This window comes from Salmo salar, chromosome 12, assembly GCF_965601325.2.
Source record: "Salmo salar chromosome 12, fSalSal1, whole genome shotgun sequence".
NCBI lineage: Eukaryota > Metazoa > Chordata > Actinopteri > Salmoniformes > Salmonidae > Salmo > Salmo salar.
Genome location: NC_138302.1, coordinates 64,616,653 through 64,639,247, shown reverse-complemented (window position 1 = coordinate 64,639,247; position 22,595 = coordinate 64,616,653). Strand labels below are relative to the sequence as shown.

General features: G+C 42.7%; 1 protein-coding gene and 1 non-coding gene across 3 annotated transcripts in view; both read left to right on the top strand.

Moving 5' to 3' along the window:
* The window catches only part of LOC106565464 (RNA-binding motif, single-stranded-interacting protein 2), a 61,699-nt gene that overhangs the window by 16,088 nt on the left and 23,016 nt on the right, over positions 1 to 22,595 (top strand). Inside the window, exon 2 of one of the 2 annotated variants that reach the window (XM_014132673.3) lies at positions 9,161 to 9,321. In XM_014132673.3, the coding sequence (XP_013988148.1) occupies positions 9,161 to 9,321 (161 nt within the window). The remainder of the gene's footprint in view (positions 1 to 9,160; positions 9,322 to 22,595) is intronic. The other variant, XM_082959227.1, reaches the window with a different exon arrangement.
* trnal-cag (transfer RNA leucine (anticodon CAG)) lies at positions 18,448 to 18,530 on the top strand. Its single transcript has one exon. It is a non-coding gene; the product is annotated as a tRNA-Leu (tRNA).

The window sequence follows — 22,595 nt, the reverse complement described above, 5'->3', positions numbered from 1 at the left end:
AAGTTAGCAGACGACACAACAGTGGTAGCCCTGATTACCAACAACGACGACACGGCCTACAGGGTGGAGGTGAGGACCCTGGCGGAGTGGTGCCAGGAAAATAACCTTTCCCTCAACGTCAACAAAATGAAGGAGCTGATCATGGACTTCAGGAAATAGCAGAGGGAGCACTCCTCCATCCGCATCAATAGGGTCGCTGTGGACAGGGTAAAAAGCTTCAAGTTCCTCGGCGTGCACATCACTAACAACCTGAATTGGTCCATCTACACAGACAGTGTGGTGACGTAGGCACAACAGCGCCTCTTCAACCTCAGGAGGCTGAAGGAATTTGGCTTGGCCCCTAAGACCCTCATGAACTTCTACAAATGCCGGAAGGCTCTCCAGCGAGTAGTGAGGTCTGCACAACGCATCACCGGGTGCAAACTACCTGCCCTCCAGGACACCCACACCACCCGATGTCACAGGAAGGCCAAAAAGATCATCAAGGACAGCAACCACCCGAGCCACTGCCTGTTCACCCCGCTAACATCCAGAAGGCGAGGTCAGTACAGGTGCATCAAAGCTGGAACCGAGAGACTGAAAAACAGCTTCTATCTCAAGGCCATCAGACTGTTAAACAGCCATCACTAACATTGAGTGGCTGCTGCCAACATACTGACTCAACTCAAGCCACTTTAATAATGGGAAAATTGATGTAATCAATTTATCACTTCCCACTTTATATTATTTATATTAGATAATGTTTACATAACCTACATTATTCACCTCATATGTATATACTGTACGCCATACCATCTACTGCATCTTGCCATCTTGATGTAATTAGATGTATGACTAGCCACTTTAAACAATGGCACTTTATATAATGTTTTCATAACCTACATTATTCATCTCATATGTATATACTGTACTCTATACCATCTACTGCATCTTGCCATCCTGATGTAATGTATCACTAGCCACTTTAAACAATGCTGCTTTATGTTTTCATACCCTACAATACTCATCTCATATGTATATACTGCACTCCATACCATCTATTACATCTTGCTTATGCCGTTCGGCCATCACTCATTTATATATTTTTATGTACATATTCGTATTCATTCCTTTACACTTGTGTGTACAAGGTAGTTGTTGTGGAATTGGTAGATTACTTGTTAGATATTACTGCATGGTCAGAACTAGAAGCACAAGCATTTCGCTACACTTGCATTAACACCTGCTAACCATGTGTATGTGACAAATACATTTGATTTGATTTGATTTGAAATGCACCATTGAGAGCATCCTGTCAGACTGTATCACCACCTGGTATGGCAACTGTACAGTCCACAACTGCAGGGCTCTCCAGAGGAAGGTGCGGTGAGCCCAACGCATCCCTGGGGACACGCTGCCTGCCCCCCAGGACATCTACTGCAAAAGGTGTCACAGGAACGCCAAGAAGATGTTTAAGGACCTTGGGCACCGGAGCCACATCCTGTTCAACCTGATACCATGTAGAAGGCAGAGACAGTACAGGTGCACCAAAGCTAGGACCGAGAGTCTGAAAAACAGCTTCTATCTCCAGGCCATAAGAGTTAAATTGTCACCACTAGCCAGCCTCCGCCCAGTACCCTGCCTTGAACTTTAGTCTCTGGTAGTCTATCCTGCACCTTAGAGTCTGCTTCCCTATGTACATAGTCATTGAACACTGGTCACTTTAATAGTGTTTACATACTGTTTTACCCACTTCATACAGTTCCTTCAGGTGGGGAAAAGGCTGCCTAAGTATGATTCCCAATCAGAGACAACGAATGACAGCTGCCTCTGATTGGAAACCATACTCGGCTAATAAAGAAAAAACAACATAGACATACAACACATAGAATGCCCACCCCATGTCACACCCTGACCTAACCAAACAGAGAAAAACAACTCTCCCAGGTCAGAGCGTGACAGTACCCCCCCCCCCCCCCCCCAAAGGTGCGGACTCCCGGCCGCAAACCTGAACCTATAGGGGAGGGTCCGGGTGGGCATCTACTCATGGTGTTGGCTCTGGTTCGGGACGTAGCCCCCACACCGCCCGCTGATCCCCCCGCTTCTGTGTCGCCGGAGGAACCAGACCTTGGATCAGTGCCGGAGGCTCTGAACTGCCGACCGGCGCTGAAGACTCTGGGCTGCAGGCCGTCGCTGAAGACTCTGGGCTGCGGGCCGTCACTGAAGACTCGGGGCTGCGGGCCGTCGCTGAAGGCTCCGGGCTGAGGAGCGTCGCTGGAGGCTCCGGGCTGGGGAGCGTCGCTGGAGGCTCCGGGCTGGGGAGCGTCGCTGGAGGCTCCGGGCTGGGGAGCTTCGCTGGAGGCTCCGGGCTGGAAAGCGTCGCTGGAGGCTCCGGACTGGAGAGCGTCACTGGAGGCTCCGGACTGGAGAGCGTCGCTGGAGGCTTTGTGCCATGGATCATCACTGCAGGCTCCGTGCCATGGATCATCACTGGAGGCTTTGTGCCATGGATCATCACTGCAGGCTCCGTGCCATGGATCATCACTGGAGGCTTTGTGCCATGGATCATCACTGGAGGCTTCATGCCATGGATTATCACTGGAGGCTTCGTGCCATGGATCATCCCTACAGGCTCCGGGCCATGGATCATCACTGGAGGCTTCGTGCCATGGATCATCCCTACAGGCTCCGGGCCATGGATCATCACTGGAGGCTTCGTGCCATAGATTATCACTGGAGGCTTCGGACCATTGATCATCACTGGAGGCTTCCTACGGGGAGCTGGAACCGGTCTCACCAGACTGGGGAGACGCACAGGAGACTGGGTGCGCAGAGCAGGCACAGGGCACACTGGGCCGTGGAGGCGCACCGGAGGTCTGGAGCTCAGGGCTGGCACACCCTGTCCTGGCTGGATGGTCACTGTAGCCCAGCAAGGGCGGGGCGTTGGTACAGGATGAACAGGTTTGTGCTGATGAATGGGGGGGTACCGTGCGTAGAGCTGACGCAGGATAACCTGGGCCGAAGAGACGCACTGGAGACCAGGAATGCTGAGCCAGCACACTTCTTCCTGGCTCACGGCCAACTCTAGCACGGCAACTGTGAGGAGCTTGCACCGAGCGCACCGGGCTGTGAGTGCGCACTGGCGACACAGTGCGCATCACCCCATAATACGGTGCTTGCTCGGTCACTTGCTCCCCACTGTAAGCACGGGGAGTTGGCTCAGGTCTCAACCCCGACTTTGCCAATCTCCCCGTGTGCCCCCCCCAAAATGTTTTTGCTGCTGCCTCTTGGGCTTCTGTTGTTGATTCTCCCTGGTCCAGCTCGTCTTCCCAGTCAGCGCACGCTGCTTGGCCTACTTATGGTGGGTTATTCTGTCACGCTCTCTATCTTCAAATTCCCTGTCATATATGAGCCAAGGCGCAGCGTGCCGGTAATTCCACATCTTTATTGAAGAAAACCGAACCAAAACAATAAACAGATAAACAGCAAGAAACGTAACGCAACTGTGGCGTACACACACAGAAATAATAATAACCCAAAAACACAGGTGGAGAAAAGGCTGCCAAGGTATGATTACCAATCAGAGACAACGATTGACAGCTGCCTCTGATTGGAAACCATACTTGTCCAATAAAGAAAAAAACAACATAGACATACAACTCATAGAATGCCCACCCCATGTCACACCCTGACCTAACCAAACAGAGAAAAACGACTCTCCCATCAGGGCGTGACAAAGCTCTGTCAAATTGGTTGTTGATCATTGCTAAACAACGATTTTTAGGTCTTGCCATATATTTTCTAGTAGATTTAAGTCAAAACTGTAACTCAGGCTCTCAGGAACATTCACTATCTTCTTGGTAAGCAACTCCAGTGTAGATTTTGCCATGTATTTTAGGTTATTTATCTGCTGAAAGGTGAATTAATCTCCCAGTGTCTGGTAAAAAGCATATTGAATCAGGTTTTCCTCTAGGATTTTGCCTGTGCATAGCTCCATTCCATACATTTTTTATCCTGAAAAACTCCCCAGTCCTTGACGATTACAAACATACCCATAACAAGATGCAGCCACCACTATGCTTGAAAATATGGAGAGTGGTACGCAGTAATGTGTTTTATTGGCTTTGCCTTAAACATAACACTTTGTATTCAGGACAAAAAGTGAATTACTTTGCCACATTTTTTGCATAATTACTTTAGTGCCTTGTTGCAAACAGGATGCATGTTTTAGAATATTTGTATTCTGTACAAGCTTCCTTCTTTTCTCTCTGTCAGTTAGGTTAGTATTGTGGAGTAACTACAATGTTGTTGATCCATCCTTAGTTTTCTCCTATCACAGCCATTACTGTTTTAAAGTCACCATTGGCCTCATGATGAAATCCCTGAGTGGTTTCCTTCCTTTCCGGCAACTGGAAGGATGCCTGTATCTTTGTATTGATACACCACCCAAAGTGTAATTAATAACTTAACCATGCTAAAAGAGATATTCTATATCTGCAAATTCAAATTCACTGCACGACTGAGGGACCTTAAAGATGCTGTGGGGGTACAGAGATGAAGAAGTTCATCAAAAATCATGTTAAACACTAGTATTATTAAGTCCATGCAACTTATTATGTGACTTGTAAAGCAACATTTTACTCCTGAACTTATTAGGCTTGCCATAAAAAAAAGGGTTGAATACTTATTGACTCAAAATATTTCAGATTTTCATTTTTTATGAATTAGCAAAAATTTCTAAAAACATAATTCCACTTTGACATTATGGGGTCTTTTGTGTAGGCCAGTGACAGAAAAAAAATCTAAATTTGATCAATTTTAAATGCAGGCTGAATACTTTCTGAAAGCACTGTATGTACAGTATATACTGTATTCTAGTCAAGTCTCATCCTATATAACTACTGCTGTACCCACATTTTGTATTCATATACTGTGATTATACACTACCGGTCAAAAGTTTTAAAACACCTACTCATTCAAGGGTTTGTCTTTATTTTTACTATTTTCTACATTGTAGAATAATAGTGAAGACATCAAAACTATGAAATAACACATATGGAATCATGTAGTAACTAAAAAAGTGTTAAACAAATAAAAGTATATTTTACATTTGAGATTCTTCAAATAGCCACAATTTGCCTTGATGACAGCTTTGCACCCTCTTGGCATTCTCTCAACCAGCTTCATGAGGGAGTCACTTGGAATGCATTTCAATTAACAGGTGTGCCTTCTTAAAAGCTGATTTGTGGAATTTCTTTCCTTCTTAACACGTTTGAGCCAATCAGTTGTATCGTGACAAGGTAGCGGGGGTAGACAGAAGATAGCCCTATTTGGTGAAAGACCAAGTCCATATTATGGCAAGAACAGCTCAAATGTGCTAAGAGAAACAACAGTCCATCATTACTTTAAGACATGAAGGTCAGTCAATACAGAACATTTTAAGAACTTTGAATGTTTCTTCAAGTGTAGTCGCAAAAACCATCAGGCACTATAATGAAACTGGCTCTCATGAGGACCACCACAGGAAAGGAAGACCCAGAGTTACCTCTGCTGCAGAGGATAAGTTCATTAGAGTTACCAGCCTTAGAAATTGCAGCCCCATTACATGCTTCACAGAGTTCAAGTAACAGACACATCTCAACATCAACTGTTCAGAGGAGACTTTGTGAATCAGGCCTTCATGGTCGAATTGCTGCAAAGAAACCACTACTAAAGGACACCAATAATAAGAAGAGACTTGCTTAGGCCAAGAAATACAAGCAATGGACATTAGACCGGCGGAATTTTGTCCTTTGACCTGGAGTCCAAATTGGAGATTCTTGGTTCCAACTGCATGGAGGAGGAGGTGTTATGGTGTGGGGGTGCTTTGCTGTGACACTGTCTGTGATTTATTTATAATTCAAGGCACACTTAACCAGCATGACTACCACAGCATTCAACTGCGATACACCATCCCATCTTGTTTGGGCTTTGTTTTTCAACAGGACAATGACCCAACACTCCTACAGGCTGGGCTATTTTACTAAGAAGGAGAGTGATGGAGTGCTGCATCAGATGACCTGGCCTCCACAATCCCCCAACCTCAACCCAATTGAGATGGTTTGGGATGAGTCGGACCGCAGAGTGAAGGAAAAGCAGCCAACAAGTGCTCAGCATATGTGGGAACTCCTTCAAGACTGTTGGAAAAGCATTCCAGGTGAAGCTGGTTGAGAGAATGCCAAGAGTGTGCAAAGCTGTCATCAAGGCAAAGGGTGGCTTTTTGAAGTATCTTGTTTAACACTTTTTTGGTTACTTCATGATTCCCTATGTGTTATTTCATAGTTTTGATGTCTTCACTATTATTCTACAATGTAGAAAATAGTAAAAATAAAGAAAAACCCTTGAATGAGTAGGTGTTCTAAGACTTTTGACCGGTAGTGTATAGGAGACTAATGTCTATAGACACACCATCATGTACATACATATTTACTGACATTGCTCGTTGTAATATTTCAATAATTCTTAATTATTTTATTATTTGGAATTTGTGTGAATTGTTTTGTATTTTTAGGTAGTTGGAGCTAGGGACATATGCATTTTGCTACACCCATGATAATAACATCTGCAAAATATGTGTATGTGACCAATAAAATTAGATTTTTAAAACATGAGTTGATACATACACATACACAAATGTACACACACACACACACACACACACACACACACACTCATTCATTAAATCTTTCACAATAACAAACGGTCACAGCCTCTAGCCACTGGTGTTTATGTACTGTTGAAGGAATGTTTATTTGAAATTGTTAAAAGCATCGTGTAACGTTGTTGTGCTAAAATGGTGTTATTGCGTCAATATACTTGTTTTGGAAACGGCTCTCTTTCCTAGGAAGCAACTTCAATAAATCTCCAACTTATTGAAAGAACACAACGGTACTCAAACCATTATTACTGCCATAAGAAAACGATTTCACTTAACCGTTGTGAAATAAAAAAATAGTGGATTCAAGTGAAGCTAAAACGTTTACTCTTGAAGCCAACTATTCCAGACTCATTCATGGGGAACAGTGATGTTTTGCCCATTGGACAAGCGCTCTTCAAATCAAATCAAATTGTATTTGTCACATACACATGTTTAGCAGATGTTATTGTGGGTGTAGCTCCAACATTTGTGTGTAGTGACTCAGTGTGTTAAATAACTGATCCTCCACATAGGCTATTTTAGCAGCACTCTGTATGCTGCTAAAGTGCTGTAGGGAGAGTTGTTAATAGGCTGAAATAGAGCCGCTATGAATGCATTAAGCAGCTTGTTATAAACAGTTATAGCAGGTCAGAGCGCCAGGCTCAGCTGACGGAGAACTCTTCCCAAAAGAGTGTTTTGTTAATCATTGCTGGGAGCTCTCCTGTCTCCTCGTTTCCCCTCTGCTGTGACATATGTAACCACGGTGCTCATGAATGTACGGACCTTGGACCTATTTTGGACTGAGCTGACCTCACAGTTTTAATTGTTTACTATTTTGGCACCTTTTTAGGGAGTCGAGCAAAGGTTAGCTATGCTGTATTGTTGAGGACACAATTGACTTAGGGGGAGAGGGAAATGTCTAAACAACTGAGTTGAACCTGTGGGTGTTGTGGAGTTGTGGAATAGGCCCGACCGGATGTTTGTGTTGTGTTTTGAAGCATTCCCTTTATACACAGAGTGTGGTATGGGAGAAAAGACAGCTCATGTCTTCTCACAAAGAACAAAAGGGAAAAAGTGTTTACACACGCCAGAGAATTCAGCGCCATCAAACTAACCAAATATTGGTGTATGTTGTTCTTTGAATCATTGGGTTTCGCTATGCAAAGCCGAGGAATTTTCCGCGGTTTAGAAATTGATAGAGAAAAAAGGAGCAGTTGCCCAATATGGAGTAAGCAGAAAGAGGCCTGTTTTTCCCAATATGCCCTAGGCAGCGAAGAGGCCCCACGTTCACTTCAGAATGCAGTATTGGTGAATTTTGACATGAAGGCTGTGTGCTATCGTTTTACGCTGCTCTCACACAATTGCCTTTCACTTGACCCACCATTTGTCTTTGCTAAAAATCGGGGTTTGAGTTTTAGTTCTTTTGAACGGTAACAGCTATAACAATTAAAAGCATGCTATGAATAATTTATGAAAATGTAAAGTAGCTGAACTGGTCTCCTGTGTGGCGCGGTGGTCTAAGGCACTGCATCGCAGTGCTAGCTGTGCCACTAGAGATTCTGGGTTCGAATCCAGGCTCTGTCACAGCCGTCCGCAACCCGGGAGACCCATGGGGCGGCGTACAATTGGCCCAGCTTCGTCCGGTTTAGTGGAGGGTTTGGCCAGCGGGGATGTCCTTGTCCCATCGTGCACTAGCGTCTCCTGTGGTGGGCCGGACGCAGTGCACGCTGACACGGTCGCCATGGTGCACTGTGCTTCCTCCAACCTTTGGTGCTGCTGGCTTCCGGGTTAAGTGGGTGTTGTGACAAGAAGCAGTGCGGCTTGGTTGGGTTGTGTTTCGAAGGACGCACGGCTCTCGAAGTTCCCTTCTCCCGAGTCAGTACGGGAGTTGCAGCGATGAGACAAGACTGTAACTACCAATTGGATACCATGAAATTGGGGAGGAAAAGGGGTAAAAGTAACCTAAAATTAAATAAAAAGGTACCTGAACTGAATACACACCCACACATATTCCTAACCACCTAGAAAGAGGGGAACCTTCAACTCCCGCTCCGACCCTTTTATTAGATTCTCCAATTCCAAAATCATAACTTTAAATCGTTTATCATCTTTGTGGTCCAGCAGAAGACCTGAGGAGCGTTAGTGCCTTCATGAAATAGATATATGATATATAATAAGCATATTCAAATCAGGACCTCAAAGCCAGTTCCATTGGTGATTTTCATTCTTCCCCTCTAATTAAGGAATGATTTAGACCTGGGACACCAGGTGGGTGCAAGTATCAGGTAGAACAGAAAACCAGTAGTACGTCTGACCTCCAGGCTCGGATTTGAATACCCCTGACTTGTAACTGTCTCTCTCTCCCTCTCCCTCTCTCTTATGTTTTCAGCATACGTATGTGTCCTATATAACCGTCTCTCTCTCCCTCTCTCTCTCTCCATCTCTCTCTCTCTCCGTGTTCTCAGCATGCGTATGTGTCCTATGTAATTGTCTCTCTGTTTCCAGCAGGCCTATGTGTCCTCCGGCCACCAGATGGCACCCCCCAGTCCTAACACCAACAGCAACAACAGTGGCGGGGGAGGGGAACAACTGAGTAAAACTAACCTGTACATCCGCGGTCTTCACCCCGGGACCACAGACCAGGACCTGGTCAAGCTATGCCAGCCGTAAGTCTTCTTCTCCTCCTCATTGTCTGCCTTCGTTTACACGGGTAGGGTGAAGTTTCCCCTAGACCACATTTGTCAGACCCATTCCACAGAGGGCTGAGTGTCTGCGGGGTTTCACGCCTTCCTTGCACGTGATGGATGAATTAAGGTCACTTATTAGTAAGGAACTCCTCTCACCTGGTTGTCTAGGTCTTAATTGAAAGGAAAAACCAAAAACCAGCAGGCACCAGGCCCTCCATATAATTAGTTTGACACCCCTGCCCTAGACGCTGATGTAGAAGAAGAGTACTTTATTAATCCTTACAAAATGGAAAAAGTGTCTTCTGCTGTACCTAACCCCCTGATATACACACACACAAACACACATTTAGGTTAGGAGTATGGTGAAATAGCCCCTTAGACACATTATCTAAGATAATTTTTGTATTTTCATCCTGGTGGTTAGGGTTAGGATGGGAGCAGGAAGCTGATCCTAGATCTGTGTCCACGGGTGACTTCTACCTGGAGCTTTTCAACAGGTGCTGCTTTGCCACAAAGTGGCTACAGTTATTACCATATTCAGTAAGCCTACCCTCAGCTCAGAACTCGTTGACTTTGCTGCATTATGGTTGGCAATACAACCTACACGTGGTGCGACAAGGATTGTGGCTGGATATTGCTTACTCTCAGGGCTGCCATGTCACATTTGGTGAAAGTTGCCCCTGACACATGCACTGACCAAGGCCGTCAATTGTTTCAGGTACAATGCACATTACAGACTCACAATATAAGTGCTGAAAGTAAAAGGCTAGTGTCAGCAGCAGTGCTACAGTTTGGGTGGTGCTGTTCAGCCTTGGGCAGAGTTGGAAGGGCATGGATGTTAACTTCATAACAAGCTATTCTTTATAATCACGTCATTTACATGTATACACTATGAACGTCGAACGTAATCAAGTGGGAGTTTCATAGAATTGATACCTAGGTTACTTTCTAAATGTAATCAGTTACTAGTTACCTATGAAATTGTAATCAGTAACGTAACTTTTGGATTACCCAAACTCAGTAACGTAGTCTGATTACAGTTACTTTGGGATTACTTTCCCCTTAAGCGGCATTAAAAGAAGACAAAAAGGATCCATCAAATGCATTTTTGTGTAATCGTAGTAGTCTCTGACTTGTGGTCAGACTCACCTAGGTGGAACAAACTTAAACTTGTGCCTTTTTTCAATGATTTGTTGAATGTCATTGAGAAAACAGAAAGGTGTCAATGTACATCCTTTCTGAATTTAAAAGTAATTCAAGAAGTAATTATATAGTTTTTTCAAAAGTATCAAATCTGATTACAATATATTTGCTGGTAACGTAACTGATTAGTTAGTTTTTTTGTAATCAGATTACTTCATTGATTACATGTAATCAGTTTCTCCCCAACCCTGCCCCCGGGAAACAACTGTATTCACTCCAGTCCAAATGAAGAATTTGAATCAGTTTTTAGCAAGTATGTATCTGTCCATTTGAAATGTGTGTGAAGAAAAAAACAGGGGATTAAACACAGATAGAAACAGAGAAGAAAATAAATAGAGGTTGGAGGGAGGGAGGGAAGAGGAAAATCAAAACCCACACCCAACAAGTCAACGCCTACAAACAACACACACTTATAATTCTCTCTCTCTCTCTCTCTCTCACTCAAACATATACTTAAGCTCCTGTGGAGTGGGAGCGAGGTTAGAGGAGGACTCTATGATCATCTTGGCCATCAAAATACCTAGGATGTGTCCCAAATGACATCATATTTGCTATATCAGGCCTTTAATTTCCCAGCAGCATGTACTACCTTGACCGTCACTGCCCCCTGGCCGTAATGCCCCCTAAAAAGATCCATGCCTTGCGGCCAAAGTGTCCGTTGTGCCCTTCGGCTGATTATAATAATTAAAATTCTCTCTCACTCACATGGCTCTCTCAGATACCTCAATTCTTATTAGCCAATGCCCGTTACGTAATTGGGTCATTCTCACGGGCATCGCAGCCCTGAAGTAGGCTACTAGTGAAAACAGACCCATCGGGGATGCAATGGCGTGCGTCCTTCTTATCGAATTCCAAGGCGCATTTTGAAGATGTTAGAATAACTGTCCACGTTTACTTTTCGTCAGCCAACAAGACGAGTAACAAACAGCAAAGGGAGCTAGCTTTAGTCAATCTACTATCCCCCATAGTACAAATGTTGACCTAATCTATTGGTCAGCTTGTCATTCTGTCCGAGGAATAAATATTCCAAACAGACTCTGGGACAATAGATCCCAAATTAATACATCCACAGTACATAAAAAAAACCCGTTTAAAATCAATGAGACTGATGTAACAGATCAGAACGTTTAGCTTAAAATGTTGATAAAGTATTAGGCTATTTCTTCACTTTATACGTGCAGCAATACGCACATGGCAGTATGCCGTAAATTTGTCTAGCTTTGTCCAGTCCAGGTGGTGCTTGTACAGGCAGACCATCTATGGGAGGAAGGATGTCAGCGTTGCGCAGCAGCTGAAACCTGGTCCCAACTGAGTCCGAAGGCTACTTGGCGACAACAATACCAGGCTCCAGAGAATCGAAGCTGTAAAATAGGAAATAACACAAAAAAATTGAGAAGACATTACAACCTTGCATAACATCAATTATCCTCCCAAGTTTAGATAAGAAGAATAACCTCATACAATGCAATGAAAATTATGTTCACCTGAAGTGCTGATACTGCTTAATCTGTGGCAGTGGCCTGAAGTACGTAGTCAGGTATTGTTGGCAGCCATAGCTTTCCACCAGCACCGTACCATCCTCCAGTCCAACCAGCTGTGGGATGTTGACCCCTGTCACAGTGCTGTCCTTCACAACATCAGAAATCTCCGACAAAGTGTTCACTCTGGTCTTTCTGAAGTGCTGCTTGATGAGGCCGAAGCACCAGTCGGGGGCAAACTTGATGTGGCCTGTGATCAGGAAGTGAAGGTCCAGACTGTGGTGGAGCAGCACAATCTTGTTCTGGTCACTGCAGTTATCACAATTCAGGTCAACACGTGTTTCCCAAACTCCGTAGTTGGTGAAGAAATGGTGCATGTAGTTGATGACTGCGCTGCTGCCTTTGCTGGATGACATGCCTTCATCAATCAAGCAGTTGATTTGTTGTGGTATTCCTTCACAGCAGACACCAAACAAGCTACACCTGCAATGAGTTAAAAACTAGATGGGACCTGGCTGCATAGGGTCAGAAGGATAGTGCATCTGCAAACAACAAAAGAACATTAAGATAAATTAACATTTGTGCTTGAGATGTGGAGCAGCAATTTTCTCCACAGATTCCTGAAGGAAGACAGCACAACTACACGTACCTTCGAAAAATAAATAAATAATGTGAGATCAATAAAAGTAGTGCCAATCATGTTGGAGGTCAATTGAATAATCAAAACGTGTTGTTTATGCTTTACATACCAAGTGGTGTCATCGATTCCTTGTAGAGATTCCACATTGCTGCTTTTGTCACATGAGATGGCAGCAGCTTTCCACCAAAGTTTTTGTGTCCTTCGTGGCGTCCTGGTAATACTATTGCAATATCCTCTGCGTAGTTTTGATGAAGTTCACAACTCGCTGCAAGTCCTCATGCTTCAGGTGTAACCTGTGCTTGCTTGGGCCAGCTCTCTTTTTGATGGGAGGCATTAGACCATTCTCCATGTATGACTGGTGGAGAAGAGTCAGGCGTGTTCTACTGATGCTGAAAGACAAATTCCAGATACAAATATTTTTGCATTTTTATACAATAGATAGCTGTAATCACCGTCAGACGCACCTGGCTAACTTGATGTGTCATGTAATAATCTAGCGAAGTGGAGTCTTTGTTGAGCTATATAACTAAAGATTAACCATAATCCTAATCCATAGAGTTCTAGCAATACAAACCGATTGTTATAGCTAGCTAAAGTTAACCAAAATTGGTTCAATGTTAGCTAGCTTTAGCTTGTAATGAAAACAACTTTCTGCTAAAATTAGTAAAGTATTATATCTGAAACTCTAGCTAGACTCTTATCCGTATACATGGATGAACGCTTCACGGCCTATTGCAACCCCTTTCATTAAATAAGACGTCCTGTGTCTTTTCCATTTTGTTTGTACAGCTTGCTTGGCCTGTTGTGTCAAGTCACTCTGGTTCATACTGATCGTGTGCAATGCCATAAGAATCCGATCTTTCTCCCTCTCGTCACAGATGCCACCGTTGCCCGAAAAAAAAAATGCAGTAGAAAGGATTATCTACACATAACGAGCAGCTCATTTTATAGACAGAAGATGCTACACGGCAGACCAATCTGAAACTCATCTCTCGGCATGTCCAATCTATTCATTATCTCAGCCAATCATGGCTAGTAGGAAGGTTCCTGTCTTTTTTTGTGGCTAAACCAACTAGGCTTGTAATTTAACAACTTTATTGGTATTTACAGTTGGCGTACAAGTTTCTTATTAAGGCACATGAAAGTTCAAATGTTCCAAAAGGCATTTCTGCCAAACAAACGTTTTTTTTTTAAATAAAAAAATGCCTCTCCTGTGAAGTTGTGACTTGCGACATATGCCTAGTTTCCTGAAACTAGTCACATATATGTATGTGTGTGTAATTAAAAGTCGCATTAAATTTTGGCTACATTTTCTGGTGCCTCCCTCCCGTCAGCATTGGTCTGGATAAGACAGATTGTAGCCAATCATAGACTTTGACATGTAGGCTAATTATTTATCCACATTTACATAGACTTGTGTTTTTCTTAACAGAATAGCTAGTGTTTTTCATTTTTTCAAATCAATTTAATTGGCTGTTTTGGTTAATGGCCTTGGTGCCCTAGCAGGTGGCCTTGGCAGATTGGGCACCTCTTGAAGGCCAAATGGCCTTGCCCCTAAAATCACGTAATGCCAGGCCTGCCCTATATAGTGCTATAAGGGCACAAGGCGAGACCCAAATGCAGACACAGGAGGCAGATGGTTGAGCTCCGATATTTATTACACCAAAAGGGGTCGGCAAAAGGCAGGTCGGGGACAGGCGAGAGTTCATAAACCAGGTCAGAGTCCAAACAGTACCAGGCGATAGGCAGGCTTGAGGTCAGGACAGGCAGGGGTTCAGTGATCAGTTCCGAGTCCAAACAGTACAAGGGGATAGGCAGGCTCGAGGTCAGATCAGGCAGAGTGGTCAGGCAGGCGGATTCGGCATCAGGACAGGCAAGGGTCAAAACCAGAAGGGCTAGGAAAAAACAGAGACTGGGAAAAAATAGCACACTAGCGACTCCTGTGGCGGGCCAGGTGCAGTGCACGCTGACACGGTCACCAGGTGCATGGTGTTTCCTCCGACGCATTGGTGCTGCTGGCTTCCGGGTTAAGTGGGTATTGTGACAAGAAGCAGTGCGGCTTGGTTGGGTTGTGTTTTGGAGGACGCGCGGCTCTCGATCTTCTCCTCTCCCGAGTCTGTACGGGAGTTGCAGCGATGAAACAAGACTGTAACTACCAATTGGGGGGAAAAAATTATCGTTTTTTTTAAAAAGATTGTTACCATTCAGCAAGCCTGGAGATGAATGTGTTGTAGTGTTGAATGAACAATCAGGAAAGATGGATACATTAGGAACCATGGCCAGAAGCATCAAGGGCATGCATAATGGGCACACACACCATAACATCCAGCCCAGGCACCAGCAAACCACTCCATTCTACTATTACCCCATACCTTCTGAGGAAGTAGTGGGGGCTAATGGACTGGGGTTTACAGGAGGTAGGGGGTCAGGCACGGGAGACTGGGACACAGAATCAACAATGTGGACACACACTGGGTGCATCCCAATTATTTATATTTCATCTTAAAAGCGTTGTATTGGTGGAGGCATGGGCTAGTGAGAGTTTCCACCATATTTCCTTTCAAATTATTGAAGGGAAGTATACAAGTGCACACTTTGGAAAGAAGAGATCATTTGGACGCAGACACATCCTCTGTTAGTAGGGACCAGTGTGGATGCATCCTGATCTCGTTGTTTGGATGAGTGACCTAGAAATGATGAATACTTTTTTACGGCTATTTAAAACAGAACCAGGGACTTAACAGGGAAAAGACTGGAGTTTGACATCAAGTTGGAGAGGGATGGGTGAATTTGTGTAATATGGGTTGGAGAAGGGGATGTTGGTGGGGGGGGGGGGATTGACTGAGAAGAAGGCCAACCAGTGAGGGGAAACTTAATTGACTTGGAAAAGAATATCATGGCATGCTGGGAAAAGAATGCCACAGGCTTGTAAGTGGGTCAGAGTTGACGGCTAAGACTTTCTTCCCCCCTATCGTCCCCTCCCTACCAACTACTCACACCCTTTACAACAACTGTTGATGAAGTAGAGGTAGGAGGAAGGTCAGAGAGTTACCACCTCACAACCTTTCAACTGTTCGACAGAATGCCTGACTTTGTCAACAACAACACAAGCCATTTCTCTCTCTCTCTCTCACACACACACAGTCTCTTTATGTAACACTCTTGTAATGCTCTAATTCAAATGACAGTTATGTTTGTTTTACAGTTTGATACGTGGTTATTGCAGCAGTGTATGGGATGAGGCACTCCAAGTGCATTCATGTAATATGAGGATATCAAAGGAGGAATGGAAATCTGGCTTTATGTGGATTAATGTATCCCAAAAATCAGAGCCTTTAACCATGCAATATAATTAATAGTAATATGATTTTCTTTACTTGCAGTATTGGCTATGTGTGAGTGTGCATCATTTACTATCTGTTTGATTAACATATAGCTTTCCTATCAACAGCTGAGCCATGCTGCCTGTCACGTACAGTATACAGTAGGGTTTAAAAAGATAAATATATATAATATTTATTTAACCTTTATTTAACTAGGCAAGTCTTATTTTACAATGACGGCCTACCCCGGCCAAATTCTCCCCTAACCCAGAAGACGCTGGGCCAATTGAGTGCCGCCCTATGGGAATAGGATCTGGAAATAATAGCATATTGCACACCTTGAACAGTCTTCCACTGGCTTATCCACACTCATATGGCGAAGAGCATACAGATGTAGGATCTTAATTTAATCACCCTGTTGCAGGTTAACTTTCCTGCAATGCAGGACATTTAAAACTTGTAGTGTACTTGATTTTTCCTTACAAAAAATATATCAACCCCTACAAACATGTCCATTGCTGCTGCAGGATTGCTGTAACAAACTGGCTCAAATTAAGATCCTACAGCTGTCTGTTCACCAATAAGTCGGTATTGAGTGTTTTTGTATGGTTGTGGACATATGGCTAAAGGTAAAAATGTCTCCCTATTCACAGATCTAGGATCAGATTACCCCAACTCCTAATCCTTACCATAATTTTATCCTGTTAGGGCTAGGGGGCAGTATTGACACGGCTGGATAAAAAACGTACCCGATTTAATCTGGTTACTACTCCTGCCCAGTAACTAGAATATGCATATCATTATTGGCTTTGGATAGAAAACACCCTAAAGTTTCTAAAACTGTTTGAATGGTGTCTGTGAGTATAACAGAACTCATATGGCAGTCAAAACGCTGAGACAAATCCTGACAGGAAACTGAAATCTGATGTGTGGATATCACTTCAAACATTTGCCATTGAAACACACAGTGGCTTGCGATTCATTTAGCACTTCCTAAAGCTTCCACTAGATGTCCCCAGTCTTTACAAAGTGTTTTGAGTCTCCCACCATCAAAATTGACTGAAAGAGAGGATGTTTACCTTGGTCACAGGAAATGGGCCATTACCATTGTGACGTCGGCGCCCATGGGTACTCTCCCTTTTCGAAACGTTTTGAAAGACAATGCAACCATCCCAATGGAATATTATTGAAGCCCTGGTTGAAAAAGCCCCTAAAGATTTATGTTATACAACGTTTGACATGTTTGAACGAACTTAAATATATTTATTTTGCTCATTCCTGACGACAAGTCAGACGCAGACAGTACATTTTCACTAGCCTTCGGAGCGCGCTAACGCTATTGGGACATAAATTATTAACTTTTTTGAACAAAACTACATTTGTTATGCCTTCTGATAAAGATAATCAAAGGTAAGGGATTATTTACAATAGTATTTTTGATGGTTGATCGTTCCAAGATGGCTCAAAACATGTATAGCCTAGACTATTTTTCTGGGCATACCACGTCGTTTATTGCAAAGTGTGATTTCCCAGTAAAGTTATTTTTAAATCTGGCAAAGAGATGGCATTCAAGACATGATAATCTATAAGTCTTTGAATGACAATATTACATTTTGACAATGTTTTCGAATAGTAATTTTGTAAATTGGAGCGCTAATAAACCGGAAGCATTTGAGGCAAAAGATTTTCTGAACGTTATGCGCCGATGTAAAATGCTGTTTTTATATATAAATATGAACTTTATCGAACAAAAAATGCATGTGTTGTGTAACATGATGTCCTAGGAGTGTCATCTGATGAAGGTTGTCAAAGGTTAGTGCTGCATTTAGCTGTGTTTTGGGTATTTGTGATGCATGCTAGTTGCTTTGAAAATGGCTGTGTGATTATTTCTGGCTGGGTACTCTGCTGACATAATCTAATGTTTTGCTTTTGCTGTAAAGCCTTTTTGAAATCGGACAACGTGGTTCGATTCAAGAGAGGTGTATCTATAAAACGGTGTAAAATAGTCATATGTTTGAGAAATTGAAGTTATAGCATTCATGAGATTTTGCATTTAGCGTGACGCGATTCCACTGGCTGTTGATTAGGGTGGGACGCAAGCGTCCCACTGGCCCAGAGAGGTTAACCAACAGAGGAATGAAAGCAAATCTGCCTCTGTGTCAGTGCTTAGGGCTAACAATCTTACTCCATGTGGGGATGTTAATGCTAACAGCCAGGCTTTAGTGGAGCAGGGGAGAGTGAGAAGAGAGAAGCGAGAGAGAGAGAGAGAGAGAGAGAGAGAGAGAGAGAGAGAGAGAGAGAGAGAGAGAGAGAGAGAGAGAGAGAGAGAGAGAGATCAGGTTACAGTGTACACTCAGCCCCGGTGCTCTGTCAGGGTCAGCCAATAGAACACCAGCCCCCCTTGTTGACTGCATTACACAGAGACAGTGGCGGGCAGGACCTCTCTCTCTCCCTAGCAGAAGTCAGGATGGCCGAGCAGTCTAAGGCACTGCGTTCAGGTCGCAGTCTCCCCTGGAGGCGTGGGTTCCAATCCCACTTCTGACATTCATTTTATTTCTTATACCGTGTATACCATTGTGCTTTAAAGTTACTCCGCATACTACAACTCTACTAAGCAGTACTTTAACTTTCCTATTCTAGACTAGATTGCTCAACACTGTTTTGTATGTTATTATGTGAGCTTTATTAATATTATTTTGTTCCAGTAGACATTTATGTTCTAATTTAAACTGTTTTACTAAACATCAAATGTTGGCTTTAATTTTGGCTGCATGGTACATATATATCATGTTAATTTTCTCATGAAACCACACAAATTATTAGTTTTAGACAACAATATACTTTTGCTCATTGGTGTGGGAAAGTGTGCCCCTTTCTCGACAATATTTCTGTCCATTTCGGGGACCCTTCCTGGCACAAGAGCACCACCAGAAACAAAGGTTTTGTTATAGCCTATTTAACAGTTGTAAGAATCTATACTATCAGATGGCTATACAGGACAGATGGTGTGTAATTATATATATATATATTTTCCATTTTGCAGACACTTTCATCCAAAGTGACTTACAGTCATGCATGCATGCATTTTTACATATAGGTGGTCCTGGGAATCGAACCCACTATCCTGGCATTACAAGCCCCATATGCTACCTACTGTGCTAAGGAGAACCATGCATTCAGGCCTCTAAATTGCTAAAATGTAAGTTGCGTAAGCCTATGCTTGTTAATATTTAGTAGCCCCAGTGCACTTAGAAAAATATTCACCCAGATAATACATTGAATGGTCAAATTCTAGTTGTTCCTATGGGTTTGGTAGCAAAGTTGCTACATTTGTATCTTTGTTTCGTGTCCGTGGCAAAGTCTTTGTGTCATTTCACCTCACTTGTGAAATTGAAGAGAAAATTCAGCAACTCTTGGAGAACAGTGGAAGTTGATAAATGTTGGGGATCTTATCCCGGTATTGGGATTTATTGTCAAGAGACCATGGCGGGAAATTCAAAACTGCAAGAATCTAATAATTTCAATTTCTCAAACAATCAACTATTTTTCACCATTTGAAAGATAAACATCTCCTAAATCCAACCACATTGTACGATTTCAAAGAGGCTTTACAGCCGAAAGCATAAAGTTAGGTTATGTTAGGAGAGTACATTGAAAATAGCTGTGTGTAATGTTTTGTCAATTCAAAGACCGGCGTCACCAAAAGCAGATAACCAGCTAAAGCTAAAATTATGCACTAACCTTTGACAATCTTCCTCAGATGACACTCCTAGGACATTATGTTATACAATACATGCATTTTTTGTTCCATCAAGTTCATATTTATATCCAAAAATAGCATTTTACAGTAGCGGTGAAATTCAGAATTTTTTTCCCCTCAAATGCTTCCGATGAATCAACGTTACAATTTACAAAATTACTATTCGAAAACATTGGTAAATTATAATATTGTCATTCAAAGAATTATAGTTTAACATTTCGTAAATGCTACTGCATTGCCAGATTTCAAAATAACTTTACTGGGAAATCACACTTTGCAATAAACGGGGTGCTGTGCTAAGAACAATAGGCTAGGATATACAGGTTAGCACCATCTTGTAACCATCTAATATCAATAATACTATTGTCAATAATCCCTTACCTTTGATTATCTTCATCCATTGGCACTTCCAGGAATCCCAGGTCCACAACAAATGTGGTTTCTTTCGACAAAGTTCATAATTTATGTCCAAATAACTCCAAGTTGTTCCATGTTAGCGCTTCGGTAGGCTACTCAAAAGTAGGGCGGGGGGGGGGGGGGGGAGTCACGACGAAAAGTAAAAAAAATTATCTATTTACGTTCGTTCAAACATGTCAAACGTTGTTTAGCATCAATCTTTAGTGCCATTTTTAACGTGAAACATCAGTAATGTTTCAACCCGACCTCTCCTGTGTCTTGAAAAACTTTTTGGAAAAATGTCTCGCCTCACATGAACCCGCGCGCAGGTGCGTGCAATAATGAAGTGACGACATCCCAGGGACGTCAACTTCTCTTCCTTGTCATCCGGTCTCTGTTCATCATAGACGCTTCAAACAACTTTATAAAGATCGTTGACATCTAGTGGAACCCGTAGGAAGTGCGAAATGAATCCTTTGTCACTGTGTGATCTATTAGCAATGACTCAAAAATAGTACAGCCACAAAATTCTAATTTCCTGGTTGTATTTTTCTCAGGTTTTTGCCTGCCATATGAGTTTTGTTATACTTACAGACACCATTCAAACAGTTTTAGAAAATTCAGAGTGTTTTCTATCTGTTAATAATATGCATATCCTAGCTTCTGAGTTGGTGTAGGAGGCAGTTAAAAATGGGCACATATTTCTTTCAAAATTCTCAATACTGCCCCCTAGCCCCAACAGGTTAAAGGTAAAACCAATTTGTTAATCTTCATCTGGATTTTACAAATGAAAAATGACCGAAGCTTTTATACATTTTAAAATGACATACAGCTTGGCTATTAGTCAGATTTTTTGCAAGTCATTTACCAATTAAACCATGTTTTGACTTGTATTTCCATTCTGATTGGTTCCTGAACAAATCAAATCAAATTTTATTTGTCACATTCTCCTCCGAAAACACGAGGTGTAGACCTTACCGTGAAATGCTTACTTGCAAACCCTTAACCAACAATGCAGTTTTAAGAAAATAGTGTTAAGAAAATATTTACTAAATAAACAAAGGTAAAAAAAAAAAGAACAAAAAGTAACATCATAAAATAACAATAATGAGGCTACCGGTACCAAGTCAATGTGCGGGGGTACAGGTTAGTTGAGGTAATTTGTACATGTAGGTAGGGATAAAGTGACTATGCATAGATAATAAACAGCGAATAGCAGCAGTGTAAAAACAAAGAGTCCGAGTGGCCATTTGATGAATTGTTCAGCAGTCTTATGGCTTCAGGGTAGAAGCTGTTAAGGATGGGGGCATTTTGAAATATATAAAAGCCTTTTTCATTTTGCTGTCTGCAATTTTAAAACCAGATGAAGCATGGGCTAGTTTTTATTTTTTAACAATAGGCTAAAGAACCCCATTTATCAGCTTCCACTACCCTCCAAGAGTTTCTGAATTTCCTCTTCACTTCAGTTTGCTCCTCAATTCATGCACCTTATTGCTCATAGCAGAGCGAGGTAGCGCCAGTGTCCACTTCCCTTTGCACCTCACATGTGAGAACCATGAACACACCGTCTGATAAGGCTGGTTAACTACTCAAAATAAAAGTCCTGCACATGCTCCATATGTGAACAAAAAAATGTAGAACTTCTAGGGTTCATTTATTTTGACATGAGGTAAGCAGAAAGGAAGTGTGTCTGTTTAATTAATAATACGATCCTTTAGATATTCTGTCTCGAATTCCCCGTCACTCCTTGACAAGAGTCACTAGAGACTCAAAGACAGAAGAGGGTAGAACACATGTCATACTTTGCTTGTTAGGCGGTGTAATAAAGGTTAAAAAAGAAATTCAATATATATAAGGACCAACCGTCCTGCCCAGCTCCACAGTAAATTGAAATGGAATTGTACTTAACTTCTGGCTTCCCACTGACTGTTTTTGTGCAACCCAATACACTTGAAAGCAACTGCTTTGCTAAAAGCACCTGTGTGTGTGTATTTTGAGGAATCAGAGCGAACAGGCAGGGATAAAGACAAGCCCAGAACAAATTGTTTTTGGCCCTGGGGCTCTTTCTCCTGCCAGCTGAAAACAACACCAGGGAACACAGTTACTGTACACCCCCTCCATCACCACTCCACCTCTCAACCCCACAGACAAAGAGGAGGAGGGGTGAGAGAACAGACAAGTGTGTTTCTGCACCAGTAGAGATCACACTAAAAAAGCACAATTGAGTCGAAGAGCGTGTATGGTTCATGTTTACACCTTAACCACAGCCTTGGGAATAGGTGTGTGCATGGGTGCGTGTGTGTGTGTGTGTGTGTGTGTGTGTGTGTGTGTGTGTGTGTGTGTGTGTGTGTGTGTGTGTGTGTGTGTGTGTGTGTGTGTGTGTGTGTGTGTGTGTGTGTGTGTGTGTGTGTGTGTGTGTGTGAATTACTCAGCTGAAGGAAGTGTTTGTGTCT